A 23,591-nucleotide genomic window follows, 5' to 3' on the forward strand; every position below is an offset into this window, starting at 1 on the left:
CTTTTCTATTAACAGTAATGGCAGCATTGCCATCTCTCAAAAGTAAATTTGACAAAATCATAATATGGCAAAGTTGTTTCCTACTAATTATTTGCCTATTTTAGCAATGTCATCATATTTCAATGCCACTATAAGTTGGTGTACTTTAGACGAAACAGTCACATACGAACCCATGTCTAGGGTAGAGGTCGACCGATTATGATTTTTCAACGCCGATACCGATACCGATTATTGGAGGACCAAAAAAAGCTGCTACCGATTAATCGGACAATTTTTTTTATTTTTTATAATAATGACAATTACAACAATACTGAATGAACACTTATTTCAACTCAATATAATACATCAGTAAAAATCAATTTAGCCTCAAGTAGATATTGAAACATGTTCAATTTGGTTTAAATAATGCAAAAACAAAGTGTTGGAGAAGAAAGTAAAAGTGCAATATGTGCCATGTAAAAAAGCTAACGTTTAAGTTCCTTGCTCAGAACATGAGAACATATGAAAGCTGGTGGTTCCTTTTAACATGAGACTTCAATATTCCAAGGTATGAGGTTTAAGGTTGTAGTTAACATAGTATTTATAGGACTATTTCTCTCTATACCATTTGTATTTCATATACCTTTGACTATTGGATGTTCTTATAGGCATTTTAGTATTGCCAGTGTAACAGTATAACTTCCGTCCCTCTCCTCGCCCCTACCTGGGCTCGAACCAGGAACACATCGACAACAGCCACACTCAAAGCATCGTTACCCATCGCTCTACAAAAGCCGCGTCCCTTGCAGAGCAAGGGGGACAACTACTCCAAGTCTCAGAGCGAGTGACGTTTGAAACGCTATTAGCGCGCACCCTGCTAACTAGCTAGCCATTTCACATCGGTTACACCAGCCTAATCTTGGGAGTTGATAGGCTTGAAGTCATAAACAGCTCAATGCTTGAAGCACAGCGAAGAGCTGCTGGCAAAACGCACGAAAGTGCTGTTTGAATGAATGCTTACGAGCCTGCTGCTGTCTACCATCGCTCAGTCGGACTGCTCTATCAAATATCAAATCATAGACTTAATTATAACATAATAACACACAGAAATACGAGCCTTTGGTCATTAATATGGTCAAATCCGTAAAATATCATTTAGAAAACAAAATGTTTATTATTTCAGTGAAATACGGAACGGTTTCATATTTTATCTAACGGGTGGCATCCCTAAGTCTAAATATTGCTGCTACATTGTACAACCTTCAATGTTATGTCATAATTACGTAAAATTCTATTTTTGAAAAAGATAATATCCTAAAGGGTTTAGAGAATTTAACGTTGTAACTGTGATGTTAAAGAACTTTGTAATTGTTTTACTGGAAGTGTTAGAAAAGCAGCTAGCTTTTGCACCGCCATCATTTCATTTCATTTTCTGTCTAGTACCAAGTTATACAATTACTATGTTGTTCAAAACCCTTACATTCACTTCAACCGGCAAGTTCCAAAATTATATTGTGGTATTCAGTGTATTTTTGCACTTTACTGACCTGTAACACAGGATAAATGATGAAACGGGAGAATGTGGCTTCTCTTTCAAAGGTTCTCTCAATTATGAGAACACACATGTGCAGGATCGCATATAGTCCCAGTGCGAACCAAACACGTCTCACATCTCACACCCCTAATGGCCAACAGTTGTATAAATGCCTCGCAATGGCGAAACCTTGGAGGACTGACATTTCAGTAAAAGTATTCTTCCCCAATACAAAGAAACAATACATAAACACAAATGTGACTATACATGTTGTGTGCGTCACACACTCCCTGACAAAAATAAAATGTCTCCTGACATTCCCAAAACTCAAATCTAAACCTCAAAACCTTTTTCATCAATAAAGCGATGTAGTCTATGTGTACGGCATGTAATTGGGCCACATGTAAGGTGCAAGTGAGTAAGGTGGAGGAATGTAGTAAGGTGTTTCCCATACTGGTAAGTAAGGTGCACTGTGTGTAACACAGAGTGTGTTAACGGTAAGGTGTGATTGCATTGAAGGTTGACCGAGTGTTTCATATGGGAACATTTACTTTGGTCTTCTATCTCTAGTGGACCGCCTACTCTCAGTGTGTGAATCAACTACAGGGGGGGTCCTGGGTCTCGCTTCCTGCTCATGTTCGAGATGCTCCTCGTGCTCATTCTCCGGCTCTGGTTCGTTTCGATCAGGTAAGTGTTCATTCTCAGGTTACCTATGTTCTTCCATTACAGATACTGAAACTGTATCAGGTAGGTACTCATTTGCAGGTTGTCTTTCCTCTTCCATTACAGGTACTCAGACTGTATCTCTTTGTATCATGGGAGGTCTTGTCGGTACTTGGATTGGAGCTCTTTGTTCTGTCCTAGTCACTGGTCTCCTTAACCAATAACCTCCTGTCCATTCATCATCCGAGTCAGATGTTGTGAGTGTGTTCTTCCACATCACTGACTCTTGATGGTCTGTTTCTCTCGCTTATCCTGTGCTGGTTTGGTTGGACTCGGTGGTGGAGGTTCAACCGGTAAGTCATTCACATGGGAATTGATGGGAAATTATGTAAATATATCACTAGCCACTTTAAACAATGCTACCTTATATAATGTTACTTACCCTACATTATTCATCTCATAGGCATACGTATATACTGTACTCTATATCATCGACTGTATCCTTATGTAATACATGTATCACTAGCCACTTTAACTATGCCACTTTGTTTACATACTCATCTCATATGTATATACTGTACTCGATACCATCTACTGTATCTTGCCTATGCTGCTCTGTACCATCACTCATTCATATATCCTTATGTACATATTCTTTATCCCCTTACACTGTGTACAAGACAGTAGTTTTGGAATTGTTAGTTAGATTACTTGTTGGTTATTACTGCATTGTCGGAACTAGAAGCACAAGCATTTCGCTACACTCGCATTAACATCTGCTAACCATGTGTATGTGACAAATAAAATTTGATTTGATTTGATTTGACAAGTAGTAACAAGTTTCATTGTTCTGGTTTTACGCCTTTCTCCAACCTCTGGATGAACTATGTATACCGGATTGTCTGCAAACTGTTCCTTCACTACTTAGATCCCTTTCTACCAGTATGATCATAGCTTCCCGGGCCCTCCCCACTCACTGAGGTTCCTAACCTGAACTTGGTCTCCAGGTTGCAGAACTACCCCTTTCATAATCTGGTCATAGTAGGATTTTCCTCTAGTGCTTGACTGTTCGCTGTTCTCATTTGCAATCCGATATGCTTCAGTCACTCTTCCCGGCAACTCTTCTGCATAGCTCTTGTGTGCGACTGGGTCTCTCTCTCCCAACAAGCCAAACAACAAGACCACTGGAAGGCATGGATGATGACCGTGGAGCAGATAGTAGGGTGAGTACTCAGTGGACTCATGTCGGGTGCAGTTGTATGTGTGTGCAGTATGCGTGTACAATTTGCGGAAGATGGTCCTTCCATCTCTCCTTCTGTCAACATCTGTAGCAAAGAGCAGTTACATTTCTCAGCTGGTTTACCTTGGGGATGGTATGGTGATGTTCGGGAATGGCCAACCCCTGACAGCTGCTGGAGTGTATGGAACAGCTCATTCTCAAACTCCTGACCTTGATCATTATGCAGTTTCAAGGGGTATCCAAATCAGGGTAAGTAGTCATTAAAGATACGATCTGCTGCAGTCCGTTCGGACTTGTTCTTTGTCGGGTAAGCTTGAGCAAATCTCAAAGTAAAATGATCAACCACCACCATAATGTTCTCATAACCCACTCGGCTGGTCTCCAGATGTAATCAATACAGACGAGCTCCAGGGGTGAGCTAGACGTGACGCTACCCATAGGTGCTCGTACATACATGGCAGGTTTCTTCTGCTTTATGCACAGACATTTCCTTGTCACATAGTTCTCAATTTCCTTCTTCATATATGGCCAGTAGAACCTCCCTCTAGCAAGGTGGCGTACTCTTTCAGTACCAACATGTCCCATGTCATCATGGAGATATTTAAGGGCTACCGGTCTGTACTTTACAGGAAGCACAAGCTGTTGTTTGTCGTTGGTCCGTCTATATAGGAGCCCATTCTGTCACATATTGGTTGATATCCATGGGGATACGAGACAATGTATCAACATATATATTCATCTTTCCAGGCCTGTACTTAATGTTGAACCGGAAATATAACAGTTCTCCAACCCAGTGGTGGCTGACAGCATTAAGCTTTGCGATGCTCATGACGTAGGTTAGGGGGTTGTTATCTATATAAATGGTGAAGTGCGTGGTATAGAATAGGTAGTCCCTAAACTTTTCACACACTACCTATTTTAGAGCAAGGAACTCAATCTTTCCGCTGTGCAAATTGTATTTCCTCTCAGCTGGTGTCAATGTTCTTGATCCATACCCGATGACTCTCTACTTCCCATCCTGCTGCTAAAAAAGGACGGTTGTGAGGCCCTTCTCTGAAGCATCGGTGTGCAGTACGAGTGGTAAGTCAAAGTTAGGGTATGCCAACACAGGTGGGTTCACAAGCATGTCAACGAGTCATTCAAGTGTGCTATGTTGTTCGCCTGTCCATTCCACAGGGGTCCTAGAGGACAGCTGAGGGCCTTTGGTCTTTTCTCTGCATGGCTGGACTTGTGGCATTCCACATTTCACTTGGAGCAGCTCATAGAGTGGCTTGGCTATTCGAGAAAAGTCCTGGACGTACAATCTGTAGTAGCTGAGGAAACCAAGGATCCTACTGACATTTCCCACTCTATGTGGTGTCTTTGTTTTCAGGGACAGCACAGCTTCCAGGTTCTTAAGGTCAATCCTCACCCCTTCAGCCAACACGAGGCACCCCATGTCCTGGACGGAGTTTCACTCCATAACTTTGGAGAGGCTTGAGAACTTTGCAGATTCCATCCACATGCTTGTCAAAGGACTTTGCATAGCAAAGGACATCGTCCAGGTGTGGTATACAGAATTCATCCCTGATGGTGCTCAGCATCCCCTCCATGCTCCTCTGGAATGCTACAGGTGCGTTGGACAGTCCAAACAGAATTCTCACCCTTTCATAGAGTCCCCAGGGGGTGATGAAGGCAGTTGAGATGTCTCCCTCTGCAATGAAACCTTGAAGGTAGGCTTTACCCTGGTCTAAGATGCTGAACCACAGGAGTAGCCACCAATGTTGTCTGTCAGGTTTTGGATTCTGCGTAATGGGTGCCTGTCAGGTATCGTCTTCTGGTTTAACAGGAGGTTGTCAATACAGAGGCGCAACGTTCCATGCTTTTTACGGACGCACACAACAGGAGCGGAATAAGGAGACTTAGATTTCACTATCCACCCCTTCCTCAGAAGATCCTGAATATACCCCATACATGTACAGTGGGGCAAAAAAGTATTTAGTCAGCCACCAATTGTGCAAGTTCTCCCACTTAAAAAGAACCGGCTCAAAGCCCGTAACAAAGGGAGACAACGTGGATATAAGGAGTAACAAAATATATATTTATTAACTAATGCAACGAAGGAAAATATACAATGGTGTGTGTAATCAGTAGTGTGAGTGTTTTGCATGCATGAATGTGATAATGAAGGGTGTTGAAAGGTGCCAAAGCAAACAAACAAAAGGCCACCAAGAACCACAACACAATCTACAAAGGTGTCTGCATGGAGAGAGTCTCCTCCATGAATGTGGAAGGGGTGTATTTGTCCTGGGAAACACCTGGGCCCAGGTGTTTCCCATGTAGCTGACGTCTCTCCCGAGCCCATACGGGAGTTGTAGCAATGAGACAAGATAGTAGCTACTGCAACAATTGGATACCACGAAATTGGGAAGAAAAAAGGGTCAAATAAAAAAAAAAACAGCATAATAAAAAAATAAAAAAAAGTAATTTCTTTGTTCCCACAGCCAATGTGAAACCAAAAACATACCTTCCCACGACTTCCAAGGAATCACTTTTGCTAGCTGGGTTGCTTGTTTTTTGTTTTCACTGCCTTAAAATTCCAGATGAGGTCAAACAGCTAGGCTATTTTTAGCTTTTTTGTTGTTGTTGCTGTTTTAAAGCTAATTCCATGCAATTCTACACATTTTTCCATAGGATGTAGAGATGACCTATGCCATGTTCTGACCTTGCAGATCTACTCACTTATCTAAGCTGTAACTACTGATATAGATATATAGATTGCTGTAACATGTCTTGTATTTTTTTTGCTACCTCAGCCCCAAATCAGATGACTTCCGCTATGTGTCAAACGGGTGGTGGAGGGGTTTTATAAGAAAGTGAGGATTCCATGTTTTTTACGTAATGATGAGTTGTTATAAGAGGGCCTTGAGGAGGAATTCTGGGCTGTTGTCTGTCACTTTGGAGTAACATGGAGACATCAGTAGACAGAGGAGAGGGCCACGTCAGCTCGTTCTGCCAGAGTAACCCACTTTATGACATGGACATGAAACTGAGCAGGACGGACCTGTACACCTTCCAGAGCAGTGGTAAGCAGGGGAGGAACTGGGGGTCACAGGGGCAACATTTGGACTTATAGGTTGTTCTTGCGCTGAAGGCCTGGTGATCCAACAGTAGTGCGCTATTTGTGTGATTCTTCTTATATTCCACCCCTGGTGCTAGGGGCCTATGGTGCCTTTCTTATTTCAAAGTATGTTATTTATACAATTCACTATAAATTGGTACAAAGTGTGGTCTGCTGTAGCTCAGTTGGTAGAGCATGGTGCTTGCAACGCCAGGTTAGTGGATTAGGTTAGTGGACCCGTGCATAAAAATGCATGCAAGCATGACTGTAAGTCGCTTGGATAAACACATCTACTAAATGGCATATATTATATTATAATGTGGCTTGGACGGACTTCAATACAGTAAGTGGTTAATTTATTGTAACTACATTCAAAACATTCAGGGAGACAAGCCTTGTGAGAACCATTGAAGGTAGACTCAGTGATATGACATATATGCAAACAGCATAGTGGGTCAATTTCCACAATTGAAGCGTGAGGATCAACTTTTCTGCTTTTTGGGTCCCGTGGCTACCGCACTGTAACAGCGTGAACTGTAACAGTGTGAAGCGAACCAGTGCACATGTGCAGATACTGTGTGTGACTGATTGAGAGCGAAGTCTTGCATCTCACTCATCTCAAAATCTGCTGTGTTGCTCGTGGGAACAACATTTAGCTACCTTTAAGGTATCATAGATAACTGTGAGGGATAAGATTGTTATGGTACACACAATCTGAAAGTGGTGGTGGAGACTGAAACAGAGAAGTAGAAGAACTGTCTGTGCATTGTAAAAAATAATCAGAGAGCTATTGGAGTGTGCGAAGACTACAGACAGCACTGAATTCTAACTTTATATTCGCTGGCTACAAGCACCTGCTGTGGCAACCTACAGTAAATTAGTGCAATTTACTGAGCTCAACAGCCTGACTTTCTACATTGTGGCAGAAATAGAGAAATGGCCAGAAGAGGGCAGCCATGTCTGTGGGTTTGTTGAGATAATTTCTCCACATTCCATGGGATACTGTTTTCTGAATTTTAATCCCTACCCCTTGACACTTCATGGATTGGATAGGTTTAAGCAACATGCTAATTGCTTCAGCTTGCCATCTGATAGGCTGGGGTTGCATTATTGCTTCCACTCTTCTGATCATTTTAGATCTACAGGAGTGCCTGGGGGGGGGGGGGGGTTGATGGTAGAGGTCCATTTGGAATGTAGCATAAATCCTGTTTGTGTTTATGTCACCATGTTTCAGATCTAAAACCAGCCAAGGCCAGAGGAGCACAGCGATGTCTAAATGTTATTGTCGTTTACCTCATCCTTCTGACTGCTCTGAATGCCTTCTTCCTTTACAAAGGTACAACAAACCATTGGTTGGTTTCATGTCCAAAATGGTTCAAACACATTAATGTTGTAAAAGGATTTTCCATGATATCCTGAACTGCAGTAACACATGACTTCCTGTATTAGTAACGCTCTGTGTCTCTCTATGTGCACCTCTGCCCCAGTGTTTTCGATGGAGGCTAGTAGTCTCTCCTCCTCTGGCTCCAGAACAGCGAAGCTGACCGACAATCACATCCCCCTGGAGGAGGACCTCCGTACCCTTGCCAGAAACACCAGTTTGGAGACCATCTCTCTCAGAGGATACCTGGGGAAGTTACAGACTCAGGTCAACAGCCTCTGTGGGGAGGATGGCCAGCTGGGCCAGCTGAGAACAAACCTGGGTGCGGTCAACGCCAGCACCACTCTCCTTCAGGACTCAGTGAAAGCATTCAGATTACTCAAAGGTAGCTACTGTAAGACATGGGCAGGACCTACCAGGTTGACATATCTTACATTTGATGTAAAATATGAGTACACATCAACGTAGATATACACATATCTTGGGGTGCAGAGCAATCAACCCTTGTGTTGTGTGAGATTTGCATATTATGTTTTTGTCATCATGCTTTGCAAAGTACAAATTACAACACAAGAGTGTATTGGTGGTAATAATAAGGTTTTGTTGTATTGCAGCTTCACCAGGCCCACAGGGACCTACTGGTAAGTTCCCTTGTCCTTAGTGCCAAATCAACAACCACAGATGAGAGGTATAAACGCCCCTTACACCACAAGCTTGTAATTCACATGTTATTTGACCTCGTGGTTTCCCTAGGTCCACCTGGTGCGAGGGGGTTACCTGGTGTGAGGGTGGACAAGGGAGACAGGGGTGAGTCAACCAAAAGCACTGCATTGCACCATTGTTTTAGCATCACTGTGTCACTGCAACAGACAATGTTAGATCAGCACCAAACTATACTGAACAAAAATATAAATGTAACATGTGAAGTGTTGGTATCATAATCTGAAATAAAAAATCACTGAAAATGTCTATATGCACAAAAAAATGTATTTGCATCCCTGTAAGTGAGCATTTCTCCTTTGCCAAGACAGGTGTGGCATATCAAGAAGCTGATTTAACAGGATGATAATTACATAGGTGCACCTTCTGCTGGGGACAATAAAAGGCCATTCTAAAATGTCACACAACACAATGCCACAGATGTCTCAAGTTTTGAGAGAGTGTGCAATTGGCATGCTGACTGCAGGAATGTCAGAGCTGTTGCTAGATAATTTAATTTAGATTTATCTACCATAAGCCGCCTACAACATCATTTTAGAGAATTTGGCAGTACGTTCAACCAACCTCACAACCGGGGACTACGTGTAACCACGCCATCCCAGGACCTCCACATCTGGCTTCTTCACCAGCAGGATCATCTGAGACCAGCCACCCAGATAGCTGATGAAACTGTGGGGTTGCACAACAAAATTATTTCTGCACATAGTGTCAGAAACCGTCTCAGGGAAGCTCATCTGCAGCTCGTCATCCTCACCAGGGTCTTGCCCTGACTGCAGTTCGGCGTCGTAACCAACTTCAGTAAGCAAATGCTCACCTTAGCTGGCCACTGGCACGCTGGAGAAGTGTGCTCTTCACAGATTAATCCCGGTTTCAGCTGTACCGAGCACATAGCGTCGTGTTGGCGAATGGTTTTCTGATGTGTGCGTTGTGAACAGAGTGCCCCATGGGGGCAGTGGGGTTATGTTATGAGCAGGCATAAGCTAAGGACAACGAACACAATTGCATTTTCTTGATGGCAAATTGAATGCACAGAGATAACGTGATGAGATCCTGAGGCCCATTGTCGTGCCATTCCTACGCCGCCATCACCTCATGTTTCAGCATGATAATGCATGGCCCCATGTCGCAAGGATCTGAACACAATTCTTGGAAGCTGAAAATGTCCCAGTTCTTCCACAGCCTGCATACTCACTGACATGTCATCCATTGAGCATTTTTGGGATGCTCGGTATGGACATGTATGACTGCAGCATACCACCCTGCATACCACTGCTGGCTTGCTTCTGAAGCTAAGCAGGGTTGGTCCTGGCACTCTTTCCTCTGGTCTAAAAAATATCCCAATTCCCCAGGCCAGTGATTGGGGACACTGCCCTGTGTAGGGTGCTGTCTTTTGGATGGGACCTTAAACGGGTGTCCTGACTCTCTGTGGTCATTAAAGAGCCCATGGCACTTATTGTAAGAGTAGGGGTGTTAACCCCGGTGTCCTGGCTAAATTCCCAATCTGGTCACCTAATAATCCCCACTTTACAATTGGCTGATTCATCCCCCTCCTCTCCCCTGTAACTATTCCCCAGGTCATTGCTGCAAATGAGAATGTGTTCTCAGTCAACTTACCTGGTAAAATAACGGATAAATAAAGTGACAGTGTGTTCCAATATCCAGCAACTTCGCAGTCATTGAAGAGTGGGACAACATTTCACAGTCCAAGATGAACAGCCTGATCAACTCTTTGCGAAGGAGATGTGTCGTGCTGCATGAGGCAAATGGTAGTCACACCAGATACTGACTGGTTTTCCTGATCCACGCCCCTAACTCTTTTTTTAAGGTATCTGTGACCAACAGATGCATACCTGTATTCCCAGTCATGTGATATACATAGATTCAGGCCTAATTAATTTATTTCAATTGACTGATTTAACGAACTGTAAATATTAGAAATTGTTGCATGTTGAGTTTATATTTTTGTTCAGTGTAACTCTGTAGCATTAGCATTCAGCTGCTCATCTGTCCAGTAATGATCTGTGCACTGATGGCCTGTCATCTTCAGTAAGGGGCAGAGGAAGTGGAGGCCTGCCTCTCTGTTTCATAATAACCCACTGTTTAGTCAATGAATTGACATTTACCCCTGTATGAAGTCTCAATCAGGGATGGACTCTCACACAAGCTAACAGATTACCCTGCGAGTTTGAGTCAGGCGTTTTCAATAGGTCATCCTACCAAAATGTCGTCCTTCCTCACACTTTACACTGAGTGTACAAAACATTAGGAACACCTTCTTAATATTGAGTTTCACCCCCTTTTGCCCTCAGAACAGCCTCATTTTGTCGGGCCATGGACTCTACAAGGTGTCAAAATCATTCCACAGGGATGGTGGCAGGTGTTGACTCCAATGTTTCTCTGAGTTGTGTCAAGTTGGCTGGATGTCCTTTGGGTGGTGGACCATTCTTGATACACACAGGAAACTGTTGAGAGTCAAAAACCCAGCAGCGTTGCAGTTCTTGGCACACTCAAACCAGTGCATATGGCATCTACTACCATACCCTGTTCAAAGGCACTTCAATATTTTGTCTTGATCTTTCAACCTCTGAATGGTACACATACACAATACATGTCTCAATTGTCTCAAGGCTTGAAAATGCTTATTTAACCTGTCTCCTCCCCTTCATCTACACTGATTGAAGTTCATTTAACAGGTGACATCATGTCTATGTCATGGAAAGAGCCAGTGTTCCTAATGTTCTGTGCACTTAGTGTAGAACGGATGCTTACCACAGGAGGTTGGTGGCACCTTATTTGGGGAGGACGGGCTCATGGTAATGGCTGGAGCGGAATTAGTGGAATGGTATCAAATACATCAAACAATGGTTTCCACGTGTTTGATGCCATTCCATTTGCTCCATTCCAGACATTATAATGAGCCGTAATCCCCTCAGCAGTCTCCTGTGATGCTAAGTACTCCCATTTGGTAATCAGGCTGCCACTTTCAGTCAACTAACATGGATGGATAAGTGCCTTTTTTGAGGCAATGATTGTCTTTTTCATAATAACACAAAGCATCAAAAAGAAATTCCAAATCCATCAGACTAAATCATGTTTCATACATTATACATTAAGTGATCTGTGAACATTCTATGTTAAGTTAATGTGATTCATGCAGTAACATTTAATGTTTGTTTTTGTATATACGTAAGTATTTAGCAAAAAGGTTACTGTGTTCCAGGTGAGACAGTAGATAGTGATAGTGAGAGGGTTACTGTGTTCCAGGTGAGACAGTAGATTGTGATAGTGAGAGGGTTACTGTGTTCCAGGTCAGACAGGACAAAAAGGAGACCCTGGAGTTGATGGCCAGACTGGAGCCAAGGGAGAAGCAGGGGAACCAGGACCCGAAGGTGATTCACCTTACTCCTACTGACTCCAAACCTTTAGATCAATCTAAACCCCAATAGGAAATGTGCCAGAATTACTGATCTTTCATGTCTAACAATGCATTTAGTAGTCTGTGGTTCTTATTAATGCTCATATCCACTGGCAAACAGAGTTATCTTGTAGTTCTACCACTAATAATCTCCATACAGTACATCAACTCAATAATAAGTCACTGTTTCAGGTGAAGATGGTACCACTGGACAACAAGGACGAGCTGGAACACCAGGTAGGCCCAGTAGTATGAACATGGAACCAGTCCAGTAGTACTAACATGGAATACAACTCAAGCTGCGGAGTTGTGAAGAACATGGTGGATAAGTTGACTGTTTACCATGGCAGATACCCATGCATCAACACTAACTTTAATCAGCTCCTTGGTGGACAGGTAGGACCGTGGTATTAGTGTGTTCTTTTAGTCTGAGAGACAGAGGATAGATCAATTATTGACAGTGTCACATGGGCCAGTTCTACAGGTGGAGAAGGGTGATTTAGTGTTAGGGACATTGAATATTACCCCCTCTCTCACCCCATCCGTCACAGAGGAAACGTGCGTTGTGTACTTGATGTCCCAAAGCCAGTCCAAATAAAGTATGCCTTGATACATATTTGATTAGCTGAACTTGCTCCGGGACTTTGCATTTTTTTAATTGCTTAGAAAACTAGCCCTGACTCTTGAAAAGTTTTAGGGAGGGGGGAGGTGTTAATTAATTAAAAAATAGTGTAGGATGGATGGTTAAAACTGCTGCTGCTGCCCAGGCAGATACTATTCTTTCTCTCCATGAAAGGAAGTTGATATTTTTACTTCATCATCCTCACTGTCAGTAGGCTGATGATCACAAGGCCCTATTCTCTTACGCTCTGGAATAGGTAGGAGATGGACTCAAATTCCCCTTTTTGGTTAACAGAGTCAAATAATGCCCAATAATGTTTATACCCCGTTTTGTGCTGCTACCATGTCATGCTGCTGCCATGTTGTGTTGCTACCATGTTGTTGTCATGTTGTGTTACTATCATGCTGTGTTGTCATGTGTTGCTGCCATGCTATGTTAATGTGTTAGGTCTCTCTTTGTGTAGTGTCGTGTTATTTCTCTTGTCGTGATGTATGTTTTGTCCTTTATTTTTATTTATTTTTATTTTGAATCCCAGCCTCCGTCCCCACAGGAGGCCTTTTGACTTTTGGTAGGCGGTCATTGTAAATAAGAATTTATTCTTAACTGACTTGCCTAGTTAAATAAAGGTTACATTTTTTAAAAATACATTCAAATAAAAATACATTTTCCCTCATCATGACTGGCTCAAATGTTGTAACATTTCCAGGCATAGTTCCACATTCAGCCTTCTCAGTTTCTGTTCCGGTTTTCACAGTAATATATAGAAACGACATGTGTACGGTCTTAATTTGAGCCAGTTTACAACAGCAGGAAAATAATCCTGCAGCAGCAGGAAATGTAAATTTATTATGTGGATTATAATTAATGGACATTATTTTTAGGGGTTGATACATTTTTCTTGAGGGAAAATCAAGTCTCATAATTTAAAGTGTAAATTACAAACTTTAGAAGCCTTTTCAAACCTTGAATACACTACAATGTTCGCGCTATGCAGGAAAATTCTCAGCAACAAAAGAGTGATCAAATTATGACCCTACATCTATATATCACCAGATCATCATTGTGAAATTTGTCCATTTTAGTTAAAAGTGCTGAGTGAATGCATTCAGAACTGGATATAAAGCTAGTTCAGTTTACTTGCTTCACCCATATACAGTTGATTTATTTTCTTATCACACATACAGTACAACTGTTGGATCTTAATTTGAGCCAGTTGGCTACAGCAGGAAAATAATCCTGCAGCAACAGGAAATGTGAATTATTATGTGAATTTTATTTAATGGACATTTTTGTAGGAGTAATTTGTTATTTGTTACGGCAAATCAAGTCTGAAACTTCAAGGTGGAAAATTCTAAATGTAGAAGCCTTTTGTAAAACTAAAATACACTACAAGTTTTCATTTCCTGCTGTGCCGGACTATTCTAATTAAGATCCTACATCTGTAATACTGTAGTTATGTTAAATGTTAGGTGTAATATTGTGTAATGTGTATGTATGTATGTCATGTCTTCCGACTTCAACTGTATCTCTTCAGTGGATATTGTGTGCAGTGTGTGTGCGTGTGTATACAGTATCTCTGATTGTGTGTGTCATACGTACAGGCGGTGCAGCTACTAACTGTTCAGGAGCCCCTGGGCTGCCAGGACCACAGGGACCAAAGGGGGATATGGGACACATTGGTGAGTCTGCATGGGCTTAACACTACACTCACCTATAGACCGTTTACTTTCTAATACTTTCTAATACTAATACTTCACCTGCGTATTTGAAGGGCTCACCTGCAAACAACTTATTTTTTTGTACTCAACAATTAACTGAACCTGGCCTTTTTTCTTTTCTCTTTCTGCCACCTCTAACATTTACCTCTCAACCTCTTCACAGGTTTACCAGGGATACCAGGCCAAAATGGGATCAAAGGGCACACTGGTAAATAACTTGGTGTTTGACTGTTTCACGCGGCCAAGCATGATTGTGTCTGTACATGTTAGTGAACCCTGTTCCTGGAGTGCTATCATCCTGTAGGTTTTCATTCAAACTCTAATCTAGCGTACATGATTCTAATAATTAGCTGGTTTATAAGAATAATCAGGTTAGTTACAACATGGGTTAGAGTGAAAACCTACAGGAGGATAGCTCTCCGGGAACAGGGTTGGAGAGCCCTGTGTTAATTGTGTGACTGTGTGAGACTTTGTGCAGATTTTTGCATTTGCATCTGTACTGTACACTATAGCCTCCACATTGTAGAGTGAGTGGATTTGTATTTATTATGGATCCCCATTAGCTGCTGCCAAAGCGGCAGCTACTCTTCCTGGAGTTCAGCAAAATTAAGGCAGGTTATACCATTTTAAAACATTACAATACGTTCACAGATTTCACAACACACTGTGTGCCCTCACGCCCCTACTCCACCACTACCACATCTCTACAGTACTAAATCCATGTGTAAGGATAGTGCGTATGTTATTGTGTGTGTGTATACATGTGTCTGTGCCAATGTTTGTGTTGATTCACAGTCCCCTACTTTTCCATAAGGTGTTTTTTTATCTGTTTTTTAAATCTAATTTTACTGCTTGCATCAGTTACTTGATGTGGAATAGAGTTCCATGTAGTCATGGCTCTATGTAATACTGTGTGCCTCTTATAGTCTGTTCTGGACTTGGGGACTGTGAAGAGACCTCTTGTGGCATGTCTTGTGGGGTATGCATAGGTGTCTGAGCTGTGTGCCAGTAGTTTAAAACAGACAGCTCGATGCATTCATGTCAATACCTCTCATAAATAAAAGTAGTGATGAAGTCAATCTCTCATCCACTTTCAGCCAGGAGAGATTGACATGCATATTATTAATATTAGCTCTCTGTGTACATCCAAGGACCAGCCTTGCTGCCCTGTTCTGAGCCAATTGCAATTTTCCTAAGTCCTTTTTTGCGGCACCTGACCACACGACTGAACAGTAGTGAAAGTGCGACAAAACTAGGGAATGTAGGACCTGCTTAGTTGATAGTGTTAAGAAGGCAGAGCATCGCTTTATTATAGACAGACTTCTCCCCATCTTAGCTTCTTCTGCATCAATATGTTTTGACCATGACAGTTTACAATCTAGGGTTACTCCAAGCAGTTTAGTCATCTCAACTTGCTCAATTATCTACATTATTTATTACAATATTTAGTTGAGGTTTAGGGTTTAGTGAGTGTTTTGCTCCAAATACAATGCTTTTAGTTTTAGAAATATTTAGGGCTACTTTATTCCTTGCCACCCACTCTGAAACTAACTGCAGCTCTTTGTTGCAGTCATTTCAGTCACTGTAGCAGCTGACGTGTATAGTGTTGACTTATCCGCATACATAGACACTCTGGCTTTACTCAAAGTCAGTGGCATGTCGTTAGTAAAAAATTTAAAAAGCAAGGGGCCTAAACAGCTACCCTGGGGAATTCCTGATTCTAACTGGATAATATTTGAGAGGCTTCCATTAAAGAACGCCCTCTACGTTCTGTTAGACAAGTAACTCTTTATCCACATTATAGCAGTGAGTGTAAAGCATAACACATGCATTTTTCCAGCAGCAGACTATGATCGATAATGTCAAAAGCTGCACTGAAGTCTGACAAGACAGCCCCCACAATCATTTTATCATCAATTTCTCTCAGCCAATCATCAGTCATTTGTGTAAGTGCTGTGCTTGAGTGTCCTTCCCTATAACCATGCTGAAATTATGTTGTCAATTTGTTTAATGTGAAATAGCATTGTATCTGGTCAAACACAATTTTTTCCAGCAGTTTACTAAGGGTTGGTAACAGGCTGATTGGTCAGCTATTTGAGCCAGTAAAGGGGACTTTACTATTCTTGGGTAACGGAATGACTTTAGCTTCCCTCCAGGCCTGAGAGCACACACTCTCTAGCAGGCTTAAATTGAAGATGTGGCAAATAGGAGTGGCAATATCATTTGCTATTATCCTCAGTAATTTTCCATCCAGATTGTCAGACCCCAGTGGCTTGTCATTGTTGATAGACAACAATACTTTTTTAACCTCTTCCACACTGACTTTACGGAATTCGAAAGTACAATTCTTGACTTTCATAATTTGGTCCGATATACTTGGATGTGTAGTGTCAGCGTTTGCTGCTGGCATGTCATCCCTAAATTTGCTTATCTTGCCAATGAAAAAGTAATTAAAGTAGTTTGCAATATCAGTGGGCTTTGTGATGAATGAGCCATCTGATTCAATGAATGAAGGAGCCGAGTTGGCTTTTTTCCCCAAAATGTAATTTAAGGTGCCCCAAAGCTTTTTACTATCATTCTTTATATAATTATCTTTGTTTCATAGTGTAGTTTATTTTTCTTTTTCTTTAGTTTAGTCACATGATTTCTTAATTTGCCAATCGGTTGGGCTGCCAGACTTAATTGCCATACCTTTTGCCTCATCCCTCTCAACCATACAATTTTTCAATTCCTTATCAATCCAAGGGGATTTAACAGTTTTTACAGTCATTTTCTTAATGGGTGCGTGCTTATTAGTAACTGGAATAAGTAGTTTCATAAATGCATCAAGTGCAGCGTCTGGTTGCTCCTCATTACACACCACAGACCAGCAAATATTATTTACATCATCAACATATGAATCACCACAGAACTTCTTGTATGACCTCTTATACACTATATTAGGCCCAGCCATTGGAACTTTGGTTTTCCTAGATATGGCTATTATATTGTGATCACTACATCCTATGGATTTGGATACTGCTTTAAAGCAAATATCTGCAGAATTGGTAAAGATGTGATCAATACATGTTGATGATTTAATTCCTGTGCTGTTTGTAACTAGTTTGAAGTTTTTTCCTGAGTGGGCAGCTTAATGATACCCAGTCAATATTTCAATCACCCAGAAAATATACTTCTCTGTTGATATCACATACATTATCAAGAATTTCACACATATTATCCAGATACTGACTGTTAGCACTTGGTGGTCTATAGCAGCTTCCCACAAGAATGGTCTTTAGGTGAGGCAGATGAACCTGTAGCCATATTACTACAACAGTATTTAACATTAGATAATCTCTAATCTTTACAGGAATGTGGTTCTGAATATAGACCGCAACACTGCCCCCATTGGCATTTCTGTCTTTTCGGTAGATGTTATTACCATGTATTGCTACCACTGTATCATCAAATGAATTATCCAAGTGAGTTTCAGAGATAGTCAGAATATGAATGTCATCTGTTACAAGGAAGTATTGACTTCATGGACCTTGTTTCTCAGGCTGCATGTTAATATGACTATTTTTACCACTTTTCTGGGTTGCTTGATTGTTTTTAATGCTTTACTGGGAAGCTTTTCAGAGGTAGACTTACTCATGTTATTTACATTGGAGTTGATAGTGCAGGGTGAGCTGAAAAAAGTGGTCTTCCTACTATTGCACACCGCCTCAGTGTTAACAGTGTAACTCTGGTTTATAGGCTCATGATTACTGCTTACAATAGCTGTAGGATAAATATATGTATTTGGTGCAATGAGGGGTACATAAATGAAATTACTTGCATTTTGTTTGCCAATGCCCCTAAGATCATGTACATTTGATGCAGCATTATGACAACGCATTGTCACAATGGTAGGGATTAACTGAGCATTGTTTCAATGCAGCCTTGAAATGCGTGGACAGTTTCCAGGAGCCAAGATGATTTGAATGGACTCCGTCATTCCTGTAGAGTATCTTCTGTTTCCAGAAGGTGTCAAAGTTATCAATAAAAGTGACTCCAGCAGAGCTACAGTAGTCTTTTAGCTAGATGTGTTATCCCAGCAGTCTGCTGAATCCTTCACACCTGCAGCTCAACGATGGTACTGGACCTGAAATTACTGGCCGTTTTTTGGAGTTGTTTAATACTAAAGTCAGTTCTTTAAAATCAATTTTCAAATGTTCCAAGCTAGCCCTCCTGGTGTTGTTTGACCCCACATGGACTACGACAGTGCCAGCTCCCGGCATCTGTGGTAGAACAGTCGGAAGCAGCCTTTTTATGTCCTGTACTCGTGCTCCTGGGTAGCACAGGGTTTGACATAGTGTAACATAGTGCTGTACTGTATTGCCTCCACATTGTAGAGTGAGTTTGACATAGTACTCTACTGTATAGCCTCTACATTATAGAGTGAGTGTGACAGTGCGCTGTGAATCTGTCAGGAGCCCAGGGCCGTGATGGAGTACAGGGGGCCCCTGATTTGAAGGGTGACACAGGGCCGACAGGACTACCTGGACCCATAGGACCTGAAGGTGAATTTCACCCTGTCTCTGAGCTATGTAACCCTCATTGTCATGTCCTTCAAACTGTTGATTACAGGAATTACAATTTTATATATTCTCCTACTGTAAAGTGTTATTTTAATCATATGAAGTGTCCTTTATGATTTTGGGGATAAATCTGTGGTTATTGTTCTTCCTCCGTAGGACCAAGAGGACTTGCTGGTGTTAATGGAACAAGAGGACTTGTTGGTGTGTGTGTGTGTGTAGTTTTACTATCCTTGTGCGGACCAGAATTATTATTATTATTATTATTTATTTTTTTTACCTTTATTTAACTAGGCAAGTCAGGTAAGAACAAATTCTTATTTACAATGACGACCTATACCAGCCAAACCCGGATGACGCTGGGCCAATTTTGCGCCGCCCTCTGGGACTCCAAATCACGGACGGTTGTGATAAAGCCTGGATTCGAACCAGGGTGTATGTGGTGATGCTTCTAGCACTGAGATACAGTGCCTTAGACCGCTGCACCACTCAGGAGCCCTCACAAGGATAGTAAAACAAGGAAGATTTAGACAAGTGGGGACATTTTGCCGGTCCCCACAAGGAAAAATGCTATTGTAGGTTTAGGGGTTAGGTTTAAGATTACAATTAGGGTTAGGGATAGAATACGGGTTAGGATTAGGAGTTAGGGTTAGGGAAAATAAGATTTTGATTGGGAATCAATTGTTTGGTCCACACAAGGATAGTAAAACAAATGTGTGTATGTTTAATTTCAACCTCTTCATGTCCTAGGATTTCCAGGGTTGCCGGGAAGTCCCGGACCGCTAGGTCCACGTGGAGAGAAGGGTGAAAGAGCAGCTGGATCAGGTGAGTGTGTGAAGTCACACAGACACACACAGACACACACACACTCAGCACTACACCTCACACTAATGCCAGGTTACCCACAATATCTGACATAGACTCTCTCGTCGCTAAGACATACTGTATATGTAAATATGATATGTATTCATTTACCTGCATATTTAAGTGAATATTCATTGGTCTATGGGCCTGGAATACGGTACAATTCATGTTTAATCATGTGCATGCATAAGTTATTTTAAAATGTCTCTCTCTCCAGTGACAGCAAATGTGCGTATCGCTGGCGGGGGGACTCGTGGGAGAGTGGAGGTGATGTGGTCGGGGCAGTGGGGTACGGTGTGTGATGACGGCTTTGACACTCTGGACGGGACAGTGATCTGCAAGATGCTGGGGTACCAACGAGCCTCCACAGTCTTCACAGCCAGCCATGGTAAGTCCATCCTCTACCTTATCATTAGCAGATAAATACATTATTTTCGTTTTCTCTTTTTGTTCCCAGTGAGGATGTGTAGAGAGCCTGTCAGGGTTGAGTTTTCTTTTCTTTCACACATATTAGTACATTTCTCATTGTTCATTGTTGAATCTCATGGACTTGGCTTCTGGATTGTGTTGTCATCCGTTTAGGAATCGGTAGGATCTGGTTGGATGACCTGCGATGCACAGGCAGAGAGGCCAGTGTGTTTTATTGCCTTCACAATGGTATGGGCATCAGCAACTGTCAACACAACGAGGACGCTGGGGTGCAGTGTGTGTGAATGTGTCCTGGATCCAGAGTAGGAGAGGTGCACAGCAAGAGAGAGACGTACACGTACACACGTACACACACACACACACACACACACACACACACACACTAAAGTATGTCCACACATACATTAACATGTTACAGATGGTAATTCATGTTACTGTGACTTGTTACATCTACTGTATCTTATCTTTTTTAAACAACATTAGTAAGTCATTGTTGATATACACTTGGCATTTACCTAACGTGTAGCTAACTTAGGTCTACCCATTGTCTCACGTCAGATGGTGTCAGTCTTGTAGGACGTGGAACTCATCTCTAAAAATCTAGATTTTGCTCATCTGCCGAACACTAGTTCCTAACTCTATGACGTATCTATGACGCACTGACTACTACCATGCTTGATCAGCTGAGAAAACTTGCCCAAGCTAGGAGCATAGTGATAACGTGTTTGAATGGCCATTACTGTAGCTATTTTGCCAATCTTGTTGATGAATAACCAAAGTTATGGGACTGTTCTAAGAAATCAGCATGTATCTGACTCTGACAGCTGGCACTGTGCCTCACTACTTTGTAACATTTGGCCAATACAATAACATCGCAGCTAGCCTAAAGCAGTCAAGCTGTGCTGCAAAACTCACTAATCACGGCAAAACAGAAACTGCCTTATCATGAAAACTCGTGCTATTAGCTAGAATATCACTACACTAGCTAGCTAGAGGGAGCATTCAGCATTGAGTGTGTGAATTGTCATTGTTAGCATCCCTTGCTTTGAGACTGGTTCAGTCAGCAAGCAGACACTAGCTAGCTAGCTAGCTAATTTTCGTGGACATTTAGATTTTCATGAACTCTTATTCTACACCCACAAAACACCTTAACTAAATGTAGAATTAGGGTATTGAAGAATTTGTGATTAAATAAATGTAAATATTAGCTACAGGTTTATAGTTTTAAAATGAACTATAACTCTTATTAGGATTCAAGGGGGTTCAGTGGACGATGTCACCTTGATAACATTTTTGAATATTAGGACAGCATATTGTAGTCAAACTTCTTTTTAGCTTTCCCATGAGTGTTTCCGAGTTATCAGAGAGATGAGTGCAGACGGCCTTCGCACTGATGTGAGACAATGAGGCCTACCTGTAATAATGTACCCTGGAGGAAGGTTTATACAGAATACATGGTATTTTCTGAATTACACTTTGTAAACAACCAGTTTAATTAATCAGTTTGAAATAAAACACTGAAGAATCTGACAATATGAGTCAGATTCAGTTTGTATAAATGTTGTGAAATGCTCTGTGACATCAACCTAGGCCTCTTGATCCCACTCCTCCACCCACTCACTCACTCTCACGCGCACACACACACACACACACACACACACACACACACACAATTCTGCTTAGGCCAGCACGGTCAAAAGTCAGTCTGAAGGACAAGCACCTCCTGACTGACACACAGTATTGGGGTCAACACTTCCACATGACACAGCCGGACAGTCATGTTACATTAGAAAGAGTGAAGCTGGGGGAACAAAAATAACTTGTGAGTGTGGATACACTTCCCTACGTATGTAGTTGGACAGTGATGCCAAACATTTTAATTTGGTACTATACAAAAGCATTTTGTTTTTGATATCAAACAGTTCATGTTATGACAGTACAGAATTTCACCTTTTATTTGAGGGTATTGATAATCAATGTTTTGTGTTTTAATACGACTGGTCTACTCCACAGGCATATGGATGGAGAGATGGAAGGATGAGGAGAGAAGGGTGCCACTTTCAGGGAGGGATGATGGCGAGGTCTAAGGTGGGAACTCAGGCTCTCATCCCCTGAAGGGGAATGGTTGTAGATGGATGGGCCATGAATCAAGCTCTCTGTCGCTCCTCTGATAGCAGGCGGCCATTTGTGTCCTACGCTAACAGCACCTCATTCTCCAATACAGACTGATCCTTTTTCAAAAGCCAGCGGTTAACTGGGGAGCAAATTCATGAAAGGGTTGGCATATGTTGAATATGAAACATTTTATTTAGCACTGAATAGATTCTTATTGCAAACGATCATCCCTTTTCTATATCACGGGACCCTAATGTGCTTGAATACATTTATTTAATCATTTGGTCACCAGCCTTAGATAATACACTCCCTTACGTTTGAAGCTGAACAGTGCTTCTATAATGTTTTTATTTGGCTTTTTACTCCAGCATTTTGGATTTGACATGACAGTACAAAATCTCACCTTTTATTTCAGGGAATTTTCATATATGAGTGATTTACCATTTAGAATTTAAAGCCCTTTATATATCTAGTCCCTCCATTTGAATATGGCATACTGTATACATGTAGGATCTAAATTTGATTTTTTTTTTTTTGTTGCTGAGAATTTTCCTGCACAGCAGTGAATGCAAACTTGTAGAGGCTTCTAAAGTTTGTAATGTCCACTTTAAAAATTCAGACTTGATTTTCTCTAAGAGAAGATGTATCAACCCCGACAAAAAATGTCCATTAATTATAATCCACATAATTTCAGATTTTCTGTTGCTCCAGGATATTTTTGCTGCTGTAGCAAACTGGCTCAAATTAAGATCCTACATCTGTAAGGATTTGAAGAAATGTCAAAAGTGTAGTATTTGGTCTCATATTCCATGCACAAAATGACCACATCATGCCAGTTGGATGCATTTACAGCTTGTTTTGGTCATGTTTCATATTGTGTTTTGTTCAAAAGGAAGTGAATAATGCATTCTGTCATTTTGGAGTCACTTTAATTGTAAGAATAGAAGGCATCATGCTCGTAGGGCATGTGTCCCCTCAAATTTGTCCAGTTTGATTTTTTTTCTGTTAAATCAATGACTTAACTTCATTTTTAAACTTAATAATTATTTATAAAAATATCTGTCAGTAGTATTTTGTGGAGGGGGCACACTGCCTGGACCAGACAAAGAGTACCCCCGCCCCCAGCTCTCTTCAACCTAGTAAGTGGTTCTATCCCAGAGAGTGTAAAGTGACACACACAACATTTGATTGGATTTTAAATGCCGTTGATGGGCAGGACTCGGATTAGGTATCTTTGTATCTCTGGCTGGGT

The 23,591-nt window shown here is 41.5% G+C and overlaps 1 protein-coding gene across 1 annotated transcript; it reads left to right on the top strand.

Annotated features, from left to right (window-relative positions):
- Positions 1-6,273: 6,273 nt before the first annotated feature.
- marco (macrophage receptor with collagenous structure) lies at positions 6,274-21,778 on the top strand. Its single transcript, XM_036974924.1, has 14 exons — positions 6,274-6,481; positions 7,751-7,852; positions 8,004-8,282; positions 8,512-8,538; positions 8,651-8,704; positions 11,926-12,006; positions 12,225-12,269; positions 14,256-14,333; positions 14,536-14,580; positions 18,827-18,916; positions 19,091-19,135; positions 19,682-19,756; positions 20,013-20,183; positions 20,378-21,778. Exons 1-14 carry the CDS (start codon positions 6,364-6,366, stop codon positions 20,506-20,508), a joined length of 1,341 nt encoding a protein of 446 aa, XP_036830819.1. The 5' UTR covers positions 6,274-6,363; the 3' UTR covers positions 20,509-21,778.
- Positions 21,779-23,591: the final 1,813 nt, after the last annotated feature.

This window comes from Oncorhynchus mykiss, chromosome 3, assembly GCF_013265735.2.
Source record: "Oncorhynchus mykiss isolate Arlee chromosome 3, USDA_OmykA_1.1, whole genome shotgun sequence".
In the NCBI taxonomy this organism is placed as follows: Eukaryota; Metazoa; Chordata; class Actinopteri; order Salmoniformes; family Salmonidae; genus Oncorhynchus; species Oncorhynchus mykiss.

Excerpts from the sequence above, each read along its gene's own strand:
- marco (XM_036974924.1), top strand. The coding sequence starts at position 6,364 with ATGGAGACATCAGTAGACAGAGGAGAGGGCCACGTCAGCTCGTTCTGC. Across the intron at positions 7,853-8,003 it reads TGCCTTCTTCCTTTACAAAG|TGTTTTCGATGGAGGCTAGT; the intron begins GTACAACAAACC and ends CCTCTGCCCCAG. Across the intron at positions 12,007-12,224 it reads AGGGGAACCAGGACCCGAAG|GTGAAGATGGTACCACTGGA; the intron begins GTGATTCACCTT and ends TCACTGTTTCAG.